General features: G+C 43.2%; 1 protein-coding gene across 2 annotated transcripts in view; it reads left to right on the top strand.

The window, feature by feature from the left end:
* The window catches only part of MYO18B (myosin XVIIIB), a 310,234-nt gene that overhangs the window by 164,890 nt on the left and 128,937 nt on the right, over positions 1-16,407 (top strand). For both annotated transcript variants that reach the window (XM_004387626.1, XM_023741793.1), the window contains 3 exons: positions 612-812; positions 6,316-6,426; positions 11,714-11,818. In XM_004387626.1, coding sequence (XP_004387683.1) covers positions 612-812; positions 6,316-6,426; positions 11,714-11,818 — 417 coding nt within the window. The remainder of the gene's footprint in view (positions 1-611; positions 813-6,315; positions 6,427-11,713; positions 11,819-16,407) is intronic.

Below are 16,407 nucleotides of genomic sequence, written 5' to 3'. Positions count from 1 at the left end.
TGAGTCTCGGGTAACCCCGTGCCACATCTGATGCAAGTGGTAACTTGGAGGGAACCCTGATTGGTTGTCCTGGTCAGCAAGGCAGCTGGAATAATAGAGCCCAGCGTGACTTAATAAAACAAATAGTGGTTGGCAGATTGTATCGTCAGACCTCCCTACTTGATGTCAAGATCTTGTTCCAGCTACCTGCATGAGTTCTAAGGTGCCCATCTGGGCAGTGTAAGAGGCTTGGCAGACAGTGAGTTAGCTCAGATGGCCCAAAGTTATCTGACCCCCTGAGCTGACTTCCTAACCTGGAACTGTCATTTCTGGAAACTCGGCCACCCTGCTCTGATGTCTCAGTCCCAGCCTCAACAGGCACACACTTCCTTACATGCTTTGAGACTCAACAGCAGGAGGCAATGGCAATGCTCTCCCACAAACACCCCCACCATTTCCTGTCCTAGCTGTCCTAAAGAGCAGTTCTCACCACTCTCCCATGGGGACATTGTGCAGGGCCTCAAGGTGGAGATATGCATTGAAAAGTGGAAAGTCAAGTGCTATTCCAGCAGGTATCCCTCAGGGACCATGCCTCATGTGACTCCACATCTCTCTCCCCTTTGTCCCTGAAGCAAAAGGAGCAGGACACCTTGCAGCTGAAGCAGGAGGTGGAGAGGCTACAGGCCCATAAACAGGAGCTGCTGAGGTCTCCTGCACTGGGGCAAAATGGCATTGCTGATTTAAAGGAGAGGCTTTGGAAGATGGAATCCAGTGCCCTTGAGCAACAGAAAATCCAGAACCAGCAGGAAAATACCATCAAGCAGCTGGAGCAGGTAGGAAAGCCCTGTTCAACTGTTCCATGCTGGCTTCAGTGCAGAGTGATGATATTCAATAGGGCAAACACCTTACACTGGGCTGCTCCTCATCCATCTGTGGTTCCCTATTGCCCCAGGAGACCCTCTAAACTCTGTAGCCTGACATTCAACTAGCCCTCTCTTAACATCTTGCAAGCCTCAATGTCACTTCCTCAGAGAAGCCTGCCCCGCTCACCTTCTTGAAAATCTCTCCCACCCAATGCCGCATTCACTAACCATCTTCTACCTTCTATCACATTAGATATTATTTTTAAAAATTTGCTCAATGCGTCTCTCCCCCATTAGGATGTAAGTTCCATGAAGGCAGGGATTTTGTCAATCCTGTTCATTAGTGCATTTCCAGAGCCTAGAATGAGGCCAGGTCCATAGTTGGTGCTCAATAAATGCTGACCAAATAACTAACATTTATTGAACACTTTCTGTGTACTAGACCCATCCCTAAGTTCTCCCCGTGTAGCATCTTATTGAAGCTCCACAAGACCCTTATGTGGTGAGATGTTAGGATTATCACCCGCTTTGCAGATGTGAACGCGGGGGCTCAGAGATGTGGAGTAAATGGCTGGGATTTGGAGCGCACATCATCTGACCCCACAGTGCCTTGAATGCCTACTATGTGCCCAGCACTGTGCACAGCCTCAAAGAAGACTTCTTTGGGAAATGTAAAATAACCAAGGGGAATGAGGCAGGAATATCAAACACTCTGGTACCAGCATCCTCAGCCAGGTACCAGATGAATAGTTTGTCTGCTTATTTGTTTATACCCCTGCCTCTTTCTACAAAGAATTTGAGGCACATTACATGATATATGGAGTCCCTGGATGGTGTGAACGGTTAATGCGCTCAGCTACTAACCAAAGGTTTGGTGGCTTGAGTCCACCCAGAGGTGCCTTGGAAGAAAGACCTGGTGATCTAAGAAAAATAGCCACTGAAGACCCTATGGAGTACATTTCTACTCCACACACATGGGGATGCTATGAATTGGAATCAACTTGATGGCAACTGGTGTTATATGAGATATGCATAGTAAAATAGAAAATTATCAATAAAACTATCCAAGCCAGAAAAATACAAATTAAAACAGACACCAAAGAGGGGTTGGGGACAGGGAATTAAAATGCAGATACACAAATTATATGCTCTTACACTCTGAATAGTTTTAGCCCTGAAATTCCTAGTACCCAGAGAGAAAAAGGAAATACAAGTTACATGCTTTCACTATCCAAGATAAAAAACAAACCAGTTTTTCAAGGAAAGCAAGACTTCTGACGCTTAGCTCTAGAAATTTCCCATGTGGGAGTTCATAAACGGCAATTATTTTAAGATTGTTTTAAGGCCGGACCCCTTTTTTCAAGAAAATGTGACCAGGCAGTATAAATGTATAAAGCAGATGATCCCTGAGCAGCCCTGTTGATGCAGGGCTTGTGAAGTCGGGGCATCAATCCTTGGCTACCCTATTCCACCAGGAAGGAGCCTCGCTGAGTATCAAGACACAGGTGTGGAGGGAGAGAGTCTGGAGGGCGTTGGAAGCTAGTTAAGGGATTGAGTCTGTCACTGGTAGAGCTGAAAGCAGAGCTCCTTTGCTCACTCAGTCAACTATGTTTATTAAGTACCTACCATGTGTCAGGCAAGACATTGGTGGTTCAGTGGTAGAATACTCAACCTCACATGTGGGAAACCCAGGTTTGATTCCCAGCCAAAGCACCTCATGCACAGCCGCCACCTGTCTGTCAGTGGAGGCTTACATGTTGTTATTAGCACTGAGTGGTCCCCTGGTGGTATCTTAAAGAGTTAACACAATTTTCAAAAGTGCTCGCTTTATTCTTGGCTCTGCGAGGCTCCCACTGGTTTACAGAACACCAGGGAGCTGTCTGATGTAAGCATAGAACAGCATTTGGAGCCCAGTGGTGTAGATGGAGTGGCGCTTTCAGGCTAAGGCAGACTAGGAAGAAAGGCCTGGTGATCTGCTTCCAAAAATCAGCCAGTGTAAACCCTATGGATCACAACAATCCAATCCACAACTGATTATGGGGATGACACAGGACTGGGCAGTGTTTGGTTTTGTTGTTCATGGGATCACCATGAGTCAGAGGCCAACTTAACAGCCTCAAACAACAGCATGTGTCAGGCAGCGTGTGGGCACCAAGGATGCAGCAGTGAACTTCAGTCCTCCTGAAGTGTATAGTCATGCTGAGTGTTATGGAGAAGCGTGGGGTTCTATGGGAAAGGTTAACTTGCAGTTTAGTCTTGGGAGCAGCATTGAGGGAGTGGTCAGGGAAGACTTCCCAGAGGAAGTGACATTTATCAAAGCTGAAACCTGAAGGCTGAGTCAGTGTTGGCCTGTTAAAGAGTGTCCCAGGCAGGGAGAACAGCCTGTGCAAAGGTCCGGAGGCAGGAAAGTCATGTGCCATTTAAGGAACTATGAATGATCACATCCAGATGGGGTCCTCGAGGCAGCTCTCATCCATATGACCTTAAGCTAGTCCCCTATTTTCTTCAGACTTCAACCTCCTTATAAACAAAAAACAAAAAAACAAACCAGCTGCGCAGGCCCAGTAGACCATGCATCCTTGTAGGTCAAGTTAAGGAAAAATCAACGCCATTGAGTCAATTCCCACTCATGGCCACCCCAAGTGCATCACAGGGCTTTCAGTATGAGTCTTGTCAATCCCCTAGCTTCCCCCTTGCCCCCAGCTATGAGTCTGGGAAGGTTCACAAAGAAGGTAAAATCTGTGCAGGTCTTTAAGGGACGGGGAGGATGGTGCAGGATCATACAGCACCCAGTGCTCCGTAAACCAGCAGGAGCCTCTCAGAGCCAGGAATTAAATAAAAGCAAGCACTTTTGAAAATTGTGTTAACTCTTCGGTCCTCTGGTGGTATCTTAAAGAGTTAACACAATGAAGCAGAAATGTACTACTGTAACCTCGGGGACCCAAAAGTTAAAGCAACTTCTTGATTTTCCAGACTCAACTTACGCAGGAGGCAAGGCTGACTTAAGACTGTCATTTATCTTTAGCTTTACCCATAATCTCACACTGCATTGTGCCCTTGTAGACATTCAGCAGATATTTATTGATTATCATATAGCACTTTTTTCCAGAGAATTTTATGTTAACTCATATAAGGTTGACATAAATGATATTGCCAACATCAGGAGTGTTCGAGAGGCTGGAAAAAATGAAAAAAATATTATATTTACTTGCTTAGAGTCCTCGTTTTGGATTATCTTCCCATAACCTCTGTCATTTTATAAGAGGGAAGGAAGTTGACATTTAAAGGGAGTCTACTTTCTGCCTAGAACTGTGGTATACAGTATCCTTTTTAATCTTTACCACAGTACTACATACCAAACCAGTTGGTGTCAAGTTGATTCCAACTCATGGCAACCCCGTGTGTGTCAGAGTAGATCTGTGCTCCATTGAGTTTTCAATGGCTGTGATCTTTTAGAAGAAGATCACCAGGTCTTTCTTCCAAGGTGCCCCTGGGTGGATTTGAACCACCACCCTTTTGGTTAGTAGCCATGCACTTAACTCTTGGCACCACCTAGGGTCTCCTACAGTCCTACATAGCAAGGAATATTATCAACTCTTTAAAAGACCAAGATTTTTTTTTTTTTCTCAACTTAATTTCCATGTCAGGGTAGTTGTTGTGAAGAACCTCAGAAAGCTTGGTGAGAAGGGCTGGAGGAGTGCAGCAAATGATCGCAAAGATACAGTTTCTACAGTGTAACCCATCTACACCACTGGGCTCCAAGTGCAGCTCCATGGTACATAACAAAATTCCATAATATCTTTAAAATATAGACTCCGGTACCCTGGAGATTCTAATTCAATAAGTCTGGGGTGAGTCACTGGAATTTACTTTTTTTTTTTTTTTAAAGTGAATTGTTGTTGGTAGTTGCCATCGAGTCTGCTCTGACACATAGTGACCTTATGCAGAACAGAGTGAAACATTGCCAGGTCCTATGCTGTCTTCATGATCACTGACATGTCTGCGTACATTGTTGCGACCATTTTGTAGTGCCTTTCAACCTCGGGAGCTCATCTTCCAGCACTATATTGGACAGTATTCGGTTGTGATCCATAAGGTTTTCATTGGCCAATTTTTGGAAGTAGATCACCAGGCCTTTCTTCCTAGTCTGTCTTAGCCTGGAAGCTCCTCTGAAACCCGTCTGCCATGAGTAGCCCTGCTGGTATTTGAAATACTAGTGGCATAGCTTCCAGCACCATAGCAACATGCAAGCCACCACAGTACGACAAACTGGTTAAGTATATTAAGTAATTCTTTTTTTTTTCGCATTAAGTAATTCTAATCCCACAAAACTTGAGAAGCAAGGATTTGGGTCAATCTCTCAATTATGCAGATCAGGAAAGTAAAGTCTTGAATTAGAACGGGAACCCATGACTTCGGCCTTCTCTTCCAGAACATTTTATACAGCGTCACACAGTTTAAACATCATGCACAGCACTTTGCTTGTTCCACACAAGGTTCAGAGGCTCTCGTTTAAAAGACCCAGCTCCTTCATGGGAACACAGCTCTTAATAATGTCAGACTGCCAGGAAGGGAGAGGATACTCTTTTTTCTCTGTATTCAAAATAATGGGGAAAAGGAATTTAATGAATATTTATATGCCAGGAACTGTGCTAAGTGCTTTCCATGAATTCTCATTTAATTCTCGCAGAAGCAATCTAAGATAGTTGTTTTCTACAGAGAAAGGGGCCTGACCAGAAGTAAAGTGAATTGCCCAAGGTAACATCTTGGGCAAGTTACTTCCCTCTCCAGACTTTCATTTCTGCATAGATAAACTTTTATCCTGCCATCCACCCACCCATCCATCCATCCATCCATCCACCCACCCACCCATCCATCCATCCATCCATCCATCCATCCATCCACCCACCCACCCATCCATCCATCCATCCATCCATCCATCCATCCACCCACCCACCCATCCATCCATCTATGCATACACCCATCCAAAACGCCATCACTGATATCTGCTCCAAACCCATTGCCTTTGAGTTGATGCCGACTCATAGCAACCCTATAGGACAGAGTAGAACTGACCCATGGGGTTTCCAAGGAGTGGCTGGTGGATTCCAACTGCTGACCTTTTGGTTAGCAGCCAAGCTCTTAACCACTGCTCCACCAGGGCTCCGATATCTGCTCCAGGGATAATAAATTTATTTAATCTTAAGAGTATTGAGAAGGATTCTGAGGCTGCATCTATACTCTGGGAAAGAGTGATTGATTAGTGATGTCTATTATGAGCATAGAATAGGATAGAGGTAGCACTTGGGCTACTTATCTACCCTATCTGACCTTCCTGGGTGGCTAGGATGATAACATGTGTCTCATACATGCACTTCAAGAATGAGAAGTGCAATTGGAATGCAAAGGATGACATGGAGGGTCAGGAGAGTGGAGTGCATCACCCTCATGTATTGTTCTTGCTGCCCCCCAGCTTCGTCAGCGGTTTGAACTGGAGATTGAGCGAATGAAGCAGATGCACCAGAAGGACCGTGAGGATCAGGAGGAGGAGCTGGAGGACATCCGCCAGTCCTGCCAGAAGCGGGTATGTGGGAAGCTGGCACAGCCGTGCCTTGGGACCCTGGCATGTTCAATCTTGGTGCCCTCTTCCTCCGAGTGAGAAGGAGGCCAGGGCTTATGGACAGATCTTTCTATCGATCACCTGAGACCTTAGTTCCCTGAGTGCTTTCAAAGGTGCAGGAAGTACCTACCTTAAATATAATTTCAGGACTTCCAGAAGCCTCTGGAACTGCGCAGCATAATCACCCAAAGATTTATGCCAAGAGCCCATAATGTCAGGTGACTGATGCCCTGGGTAAGGACTTAGAAGTTTCAAGAAGGGGACCGGTCCCTTTTGACTATCTATGTCTCTTGCAACTCAAATAATTTCTTATATTTTATTCAAGCTAGTTGTAGAAATTTCACACTGGGTAAGAAAGCAATGAACTCTTGAAGTCTTACCACCCAGAAACCATCACTATAACTATTTTTTAAATATTCTTTCATAACCCTCATTTGTTACATACACACACATACGTATTTGTAAAAATATCATCTTACCTACAAGGGTCATGCTGTTTCGAAGCCTGCTGTTTTCACTCCAAAGTTTGTCATGGCCTCCTTCTATGTCGATAAATGGAGATCTAACTTACATGATTAGTGGCCTAAAAGCATCCCACCTTATGCATGTGCTCTAATAATATATTCAGCAAAATCCCTATCCTTACACATTTAGGTTGTTTTTGGTTTTCTACTATCATAACCAATGCTGAGATAAGCACCCTTATAGATGTATTCTGGAAACCCTGGTGGTGTAGTGGTTAAGAGCTACATCTGCTAACCAAAAGGTCAGCAGTTCGAATCCACCAGGCGCTCCTTGGGAACTCTGTGGGGGCAGTTCTACTCTGTGCTATAGGGTCGCTATGAGTCGGAATCGACTCGATGGCAATGGGTTTGGTTTTTTTCAGGTTTTATAGATGTATTGACTGATGTGAAGGTATGATGAATCTTAAGGTAGAATTGATGGAAAGCTTTGGGTTAAACCTTAGTTAGTAGGCTGTGTCACTGCAGGACTTGTCTGGGACTTCCATAGCCTTTTGTGCGTTTGTGAATCTCCAAGAAGGGGTTGAGTAGTATTTCCCAAATTTGACTCCTATTATTAGCTCCCTAAACAATGTCCACGGAAGCAGTAGTCAAGAAATCAAATGATATATTGCATTGGACAAATATCTTCAAAAGAACTCTTTAAACTTAAAAAAAAAAAAAAAGAAAAAGATGTCACTTTGATAACCACAGTGTGCCTGCCCTAAGCCACGGTCTTTTCCATTGCCTCATATGCATGCAAAAACTAGACAATGAAAAAAGAAGATAGAAGAATTGATGCATTAGAATTGTGTTGTTGGTGAAGAATATTGAATATTCTTATATTCAAAAGAACAAACCAATCAGTCTTAAAAGAAACGCAACCAGGATTCGCACTAGAAGGGAGGGTGGTGAGACTTCAGCTCACTTACTATGGACGTGTCATTAGCAAAGACCAACTGATAGAAAAGAACATCCTGTTTGGTGAAGTAGAGGGTCGAAGAAAATGAGAGAGACCCTCCATGAGATGGATTGAAACAATAGCCACAATAATGGACTTAAACATACCAACGATCATGAAGACGGCACAGGACTGGACAAAGTTTCGTTCTGTTATCCATGGGATCACCATGCGTCAGAGCTGACTTGAAGGCAATGAACAAGGGCAACAACAAACAGTGCCCCATAGACATCTAGCTAGTAGGATTGAGAGAGAGCCTGGCTTTTGGAATTCATACACTCTTGGTTTAAATCTTTGCTCTTCCAACTGGACAACTGTATGGTCTTGGGCAAGTGATTTTAAAACCTTAATTTCAATTAAAATCCATTCTGTTCCTTTGCTCCTTGTTCTGTATCCAGCTGGTCACTTCGAGCCAGTTTATAAGCCACACAAGAAGGCCAGTTTTGCTATTTTATTTGGAGTCAGGGAGACTTGGATCAAGTCCCAACTCTATCAACTACCAAAGGTGGGACTTTGGACAAGTCAGGGAATCTTGTTAAGAAACCTCGCTTTTCTGATCTATAAAATGGGAATGATTATGTTAACTTTGCAGAGTCATGGTAAAGAGTTGATGAGATAACAGGTATGGAAACATTACAAAGAGTTTTACAGTGTCATCCTTGTTTGGTCGGGAACCTAAGAGCAAGAATGGTGTGTGTGGATTACAGGCAGTTAGGCCCCCAGGAGGAGCCAGGGAGCTGGCCTGGCGGTTGGCTTGCTCTTGGATGTGATTAATCTATCCAGGAGGAGGGCAGGGAGGGGGGACTTGGCACTAGGCAGAGCCCACCTTGGGATGTCACTTCATTAGCACCAGAATAGTCCAGGGCAGGGATGGAGGGGGTCTTGGTGATTGTCAAGGCCTCCACTGGGATCAAGAATCTGGCTCAGTCATTCTCATAGATTGGGCTGCTTTGGCATCCTGCCATTCCTCTGGGGCATGTTTAAGAACTGAGCTCACTCTTCACCCTGAGTGGCTGATGCCACTGAGAGTCTGCAGCCTGTCCAGCTCCTCAAATACTCCTTCCAGAGCCTCTTCAAAGTTGAGTCTCTGAGGATTCACGTGGGTCATCCTGAGGGGGCCAAGTGTGTTTCCCCCTAGAACTTTCCAGGGTCAGGAAGAAAGAGTCAATGATTTGGGGGCTCAGTTAGACATGTATGCCCTTGAGTAAGTCACATAGCCTTCCCAGGACTCAGTTTTTTCATCTATGAAATGGGAGCAATGATAGACTTTTCTACCGTCCTGCAGAGTTGGGAGGATCAGATAAGAGAATGAGAAGTGCTTGTAAGAGCTGAGAGTTATTATTAAGGGGATAATTTTGGCTTGTTTTCCATTATTATACTTAGGAAAGAATGAATGGCATTTTTGAATACCCACTGGGTGCCATGTACCAAGCTGAGTTCTTTATGTCTACCTTTATGTCTGGCTCCTCAAAGGAGACCTGCAGATGTCAGCAAACAGCTCAGTTGTTGGAAGAACCCATGCGAGTAACAGAGTTGGTTCAGCCAGGAGCTACAGACAGGGTTGCCTTGCCTTCAGCTGCTGTCAGGGAGAGTGTAGACGGCCCTCACTTTAATGAGGGTGAATGTGAATGGCCTCTGAGCTCAGGGCTGGCGTCACGAGAACAAGACTTTTGCTAGAGGCAGCCAAGGACCAGCCAGGCTCAGGGGTCAGGCAAATCTAGATCCTCGGGGGAACTCTGTAAGGATGTATTGTCCTGGCTCTGCAGATGAGGAAACTGGACTGCAAAATGGTGAAGTGACTTTCCCAAGGTTATCCAACTGAGATGTAGCAGAGTTGGACTCCAAACCCCAGACTGTAACCAAAACACTAGTTTTTGTATCTTTTTTTGTTTTTCCCTCCCAAATGTTTAGTCCAGTGGAAGACCATTTAGGAAGCACTTGCTGTAAGTCAGCCTTGGGCGATACTGCATCCTGTAGTTGCCCTGGGATCGATAATGCACATGAGCTTACCAAAGGCTCTGATAAGTCCTGCAGTGAGGAACCTGTTAACGACTCCCACACCTATTCTAGAGTGGACTTCCTTCTCCCTTCCCCTCAACATCATATCTATGAACACCACGGTGGAGCAGTATTCTACAGAAGACACTGCAGAAAACTTTGCCTGGCTTAATACATTATTTTTATTATTTTGTATCTTTTTCAAAAGAAGTTTTAGCTTTTCCAGGTTTCATTCTAAAAACAGCCGTGAGCAGAGTGCTTTGTATTTCTCACTCTTAAAAGGAAAGTTTTGAAATGAGCTTGCTTTCTATACAAGTGACTATTGATCAGTATTTTTCTCCTCCGTGGACCAGGAGATGGAAGCCCCAGCCCCTGCTCAAGTTCCCTCACGAGAAGGTTGTGCAAATTTCTGCTCCCTTCCAAGAATTTCAATGCAGATGGTGTGTGCCCTGAGCCAGGGCCCCGGCGAGTTGGAGATATGACCCAGACCCTCCTGAGGCTTTTCTGTGGGCAGCTTTATAAAGGGAGAGAGCAAGCTTAGGGAAAGGTGTTTTTCTCCTTATGACAGACTCTAACATAGACTTCACCTTCTAGTGGCTACTCTGCTTAGTGTATCTCTCAGCGTGGCAGGAAATCAATTGTCAGCCACCTGGATGGGAAGCTGATGGCTGTCTGGGTTGGCAGAAAGAGCTGGGGCCAGGAGACAGGCCAGTAACTTCTTTCCACAACTATTGCCTTAGAGTACGAATCTTTGAACCTCTCTGGGGCTTAGTTTGACCATCTGTGAAATAGAGTCATTAATGACACAGGGTCCAGAGGGAAGATGAAGGGGATGAGATAACATATCCAAGAGAGGCTGGGCAGTGGGGGACAAACACAGCTATAGTGGACTGTCCCTGGGTCATGCAAACAGTTAACACACTCGGCTGTTAACCAAAAGTTTAGAGGTTTAATCCACCCAAGATGCCTTGGAAGAAAGTTCTGGTAATCTACTTCTGAAAAACCAGCCATTGAAAACCCTATGGAGCACAGTTCTGCTCTGATACACATGGGGTCACCATGAGTTGGAGTCAACTTGACGGTAACTGGTTTTTAACTGTTCACTCTGCAACAGTGCCTCAGTTTGCTGGAGGATTGTGGAGAAATCAGAGCCAATTATAAATTAAATGAGTTGCTTGCTCCTAGACAAATAATCTCAAATGCAATGTTTTTTTACTGCAACATAATATGTTTAATATTGGAGATGGATGCGTTTTCATATGTTGCATATAATGTTGGGCAAGGTCAGAGTGCCAGGATGTATACATAGTCAAGTGAGTATAAGAGGCAGACATCCCTTCTGTCTGGGTGGGGAACTAGAGAGCAGGGGTGTTGACTTTATGGGAGAATGACAGGGGGATCCCTATAACTGGCCAGCTCCTGAGTTCTCCAATATAGATGTCCCTTTCCAATCACTGAAGTCCCTGGGTGGTGCAACTGGTTTGCACTCAACTACTAGCCTAAACGTTGGTGGTTTGAACCCACCCAGTGGCACTGAAAAAGAAAGACCTGGAGATCTGCTTCCATAAAGATTATAGCCAAGAAAACTCTATGGAGCAGTTCTGCTCTGTAACACATAGGTCCGCCATGAGTTGGAATTGACTTGACAGCAATGAGTCCCAATCACTACAGCAGTCTTTGTGGAGCTGGGCGAGGTACCAGCAGACCCACATCCTCCTCAAGGGTCCCTGCTGTTTGGTGCGTTTGGTGGAGTCCACTCACCTTGTGCATGCATCTCCCTTTGTACCCACAGCTCCGCCAGCTGGAAATGCAGCTGGAGCAAGAATATGAGGAGAAGCAGATGGTCCTCCATGAGAAGCAGGACTTGGAAGGTTTGATTGGAACCCTCTGTGATCAGGTAAGGAGGAAGACACCAGCAGACACGGGTGAGACACACTCCATGCTCACTGTGCCCCCGAACCCTGTTAGAGAGATGGATTCATGGGGAGATCAGCTGGAAGGGTAGCATCCCTCTGATCTTCAGCAAAGGCTAGGGACTGGCTTTCAGCTGGCCACCCCCTGCTCCCCACAAGTGCCTGCTTCACCACCAAGTTGGTCTCTGCCCACACTCACTGGCTCTTCAAAGGAGACCTGCAGAGGTCAGCAAACAGCTCAGTTGTTGGAAGAACCCATGCGAGTTTGCTCAGCCAGGAGCTACAGACAGGGTTGCCTTGCCTTCAGCGGCTGTTGGGAATTATGTGGACAGCCCTCACTTTGATGGAGGTGAATGTGAATGGCCTCTGAGCTCAGGGCTGGCATCACGAGAACAAGACTTCTGCTAGAGGCAGCCAAGGGCCAGCCAGGCTTGGGGGCCAGGCAAATCTAGCTTTAGACCTTCTAGGAGTACCTGAGTGGTGCAGTTAAGTGCTCAACTACTAACCTAAAGGTTAGCTGTTCGAAATCCACTCAGAGGTGCCTCAGAAGAAAGGCCTGTTGATCTGCAAAGGTCACAGCCTTAAAAACTCTATGGAGCACAGTTCTATGCTGCATACATGGGGTTGCCGTGAGCCGGAATTGACTGCACGGCAACAAGCGGGCCACTTCTATCAACATGGCTTTGGGTGACATAGCTTTGGGCGAGCCGGTTAACGGCTCCGAGCTTCTGGAGAACAGAGCCTTGTGGGATTCTTGCCATCACTGTACACCAGGGTTCTCAACAGCAGCCCTCTTGACATGTTGTATCAATCATCCTCTGTGATGGGGGCTGTCTGTGCACTGGGGAAGTTTAGCAGCATCCCTGGCCTCTGCCCATTATATGCCAATAGCACTCCGCAAACAATTGTGATAGATAACAAGAAATATTTACAGATCTTGCTAAATGTCCCCGGGGAACTAAAGCAGCCAGAGAGCACAGAGCCAGCTTCTAAGTTCAGAGTTGGGAGGAAACGCTCCTCTGTCCCCCGGATAGTTTTGTCTGCCTATGCTACTGCTACCAAAAATCGCACCACTGGAGAGCTCAGATTTCTCTTAAAGTGTCGTAGGACTATATTTCATGTATTTGCTTAACAGACACTCGTTGTCTGTTAATTTGTAATAATCTTGCTATTGATATCCTTCTCCAAAAATCATTCACTTTATTCACAGAGGAAAGTGGGGCCCTTTAAATAATCGTTGAGGACAGCCACACCTTCAGCAGATAGGCGCTCATTGTGGTGTTTTTAATGCTTAGGTGAGTGAATGCTAGAGCAGCGCTATAGCAGTGGGGAGTGAGTTTGGAAACAGAATCCACAGGAGAGCTTTATCATCTTCCTTCCTTCTCTAGGTTTTCTCATTTTTAAGCTGAGCAAATTGGGGACATTGAGATTGTTTCCTTTAACATCGGGGCATGAGAGCACAGGCCAATACCTGATTCTAGAAAGATAGTCTGAACTCACTGGGAGAAGGTTACATTATATTCAGCGTAGTCCATTTGAGAAAACAAAATGGGTAACCCAATTTAAAAAAAGGTTTTCATACTGCTAACATAAAAGAAGCTGTGTGTTTAAAGGAAAGGGAACTTTGGATCTGTAATAAAATACCAACTTTGTGTTAGTCACCAAGTTAGAGACTTTTAATGCATTATCGTATGTAATCATTTTAAATGTTTTTTATGACGACATTTTGCAAACATATGGAAACGTCTAACGAATAATATACTTGATGGGTGTGTACCAAACACCCAGGGTTTGCATAAATTAACATTTTGCCATATTTGATTCAGATATTTTTAAGGAAACAAAACATTTAAAAAACAGTTGGTGGTCCCTTGGTGTCCCTTCTTAATCTCACTCCCCTCTCTTCCTCCTTCCCTCCCGTCTTTCCTTCCCTCCCTCCCCACAGATAACCATTATCCTAAGGTTGGAGTGTATAATTCCCATGTATGTGTACTTAAACTCTAACTACATACTTCACATTATGATTCTGCACTCTGCCTTGTCTGCCTTAATACTATGTTTCTGAGGTCAGTCCATGTTGATACCTGTAGCTCTAGTTCATTCACTTGACTACTACACGGTATTTAATTTTTTTTAAATCCCATTCTTCTGTTGATGGATTTTTGGTTGATTCCACTCTAACACACTAAACTGCAGTGCATATTCTTATATATGTCTCACTATGTACATGCGCAAGAGTTTCTCAAGGGTATATATCTAGAAGAGGCATTGCTGGTTCCTAGGAATGTACAAAGTCCCTGGGTGGTGCAAATGGTTTGCACTCACCTACTACTAACCTAAATGTTGCTGGTTTGAACCCACCCAGCGGTGCCATAGAAGAAAAGCCTGGTTATCTGCTTCCATAAAGATTACAGCCAAGAAATCCTTATGGAGAAGTTCTACTCTGTAACATATAGGGTTGCCATGAGTTGGAATCAATGGAATTTTTTTTTTTGGTTTAGGACTATACATGTTTGAAATTATTAGGTATTGCCTTAATTGTTTCCAAAAGTGATTGTGCTCATTTACACTTTCAATGCTAGTGTATCAGGTTTTGCTTCTCTACATCCCCACCAGCACATGGACATTTGTAAATTTTTGCCAGTCATTGGGTGTCACGGGTGAGATTGTGTGTCTTTCGCACGCTTATTTATGGTTTTCTTTTATGTGAATTGGTTCTGTGAAGTCTTTGCCTTCACCATTTTTCCTATTGCTCATTCATGATCCTAATTTACACAAATTGCTAATCCTTTTTTTTCTCCCCCTCCGGCTAATCCATTTTTCGTTATATATTTTGCAAATAGCTCTTACTCTGTGATGATCCTTTCACTTTGTTTACAATGTCCTTCATTTAATAAAAGGTGCTTTTAATTTTTTAAATATAGTCCTATCAATCAATCTTTTTTTCTCTTATTTTATTTTAGTTGTTGAGAATATTCACAGCAAAACATGCACCAATTCAACCGTTTCTACATGGACAATTCAGTGACATTGTTTACATTCTTTGAGTTGTGCAGCCATTCTCTCCCTCCTTCTCTGCATTGTTCCTTCCCCATTAACATAAACTCACTGGCCCCTGAGGTTCCTATCTAATCAATCATTTTTTATGGTTTGTGCTTTTATATCTTGGTTAAGGTATATTTCCTTAACTAGAGGTCAAAGATATTTTACCATGTTTCGTAAAAATTACCAAGTTTTGTTTTTGAGATTTTTAGATCTTTTATCTATCTAGATTTTATTTTGGGATATAGTATGAGGTAGGAATCCATTTTTTTCCCCAGTGTGGGTAACCTTTGTTTTATTTTATGAATAATTTTTTCTATACTTTCCATGAGTGTGTTTGTGGACTCCTCATTCTGTTTGTTGGTTTATCTGTCTATTCGTGTACCATATTACTTGCTAGCTTTTGATATCTTGGAGGACAGGTTACCCATCCTCACTTGCCTTCAAAACTGTCTTGTCTAGTCTTGATCCTTTAATCTTCTAGTACGATTCCACAACAAAATCTGATGTGATTTTCATTGGAAATGCATTGATTTACAAGTTAGTTGGGAAAAATTGACGTATTGAACCATTATATCCATGTACATGCCATATCTATTTATGGCTTTCAGTAATTTTTTTTTTCCAGAAAAGTCTTTAACTTTTTTTGTTAGATTTATTTCTAGGGAACTTGTAGTTGCTGCGGCTGTTATAAATAGAATATTTTTCTCTATTCCATTTTTTATTTCATTATTGTGGCACATGGGAATGTTCCTGATTATTATAATGTTGATCTTGTATCCAGCAAAATGGCTAAACACTTATTATTTTTCGTATTTTGTCTGTAGATTCTTTTGGATTTGCTTCATAGACTAATCTTACCATTTAGAAGTAAGAATGGCTTTGCTTTTTCCTTTTCAATTTCTAGGCCTCATTTCTTTTTCTTACCTTACTTCATTCACTTAGGCCTCCAATATAAAATTGAATAGGAGAGGAGGTAGTGGGTGTCCTTTCCTTGCTCCTGACATTAATAGGAAAATTTCATCAGATGCATGATATTTTCAGTGTGTTTAATAAGTAACCTTAATCAGGTTAAGTCAGTCTTCTATTTGCAATTTTCTAATAATTTTAAAGATAAGACTTGGATGTTGAATATTATCAGATGCTTTTTCTGAAATTGTTGATAATCCTATGACTTGTCTCATTAATCTATTAATGTAGTGCGTTATCTATATCTTGGATATTACAATGTATCCTAATGCATTTTGCTACTGAATACGCTGCCCTATTGGTTTGTTATTTTATTTAAAATTTTTGAAGCCATAGTCAAAAAATTAGTTTATAATTTTCTTTTCTCATACTGTCTTTGTCCATTTTTATACTAACTTCAAAAAATGAGTTCACAACTATTTTTGAAACAATTTTTATAAAATTTGGTCCTTGTAGTTTTTGAAGATTTAATGGAACTTGCCTGTAAACCCATTTGGGTTTAGTTTCTATTAGAGGAGAGGGTAGATATTTGGTTACTGTATCCAATTTTTTTTTTTTTTTT

The sequence above is a fragment of the Trichechus manatus genome, unplaced genomic scaffold (assembly GCF_000243295.1).
Source record: "Trichechus manatus latirostris isolate Lorelei unplaced genomic scaffold, TriManLat1.0 scaffold00190, whole genome shotgun sequence".
In the NCBI taxonomy this organism is placed as follows: domain Eukaryota; kingdom Metazoa; phylum Chordata; class Mammalia; order Sirenia; family Trichechidae; genus Trichechus; species Trichechus manatus.
The sequence above is the reverse complement of the archived record's forward strand: the minus strand, read 5'-3'. Positions and strand labels throughout refer to the sequence as shown.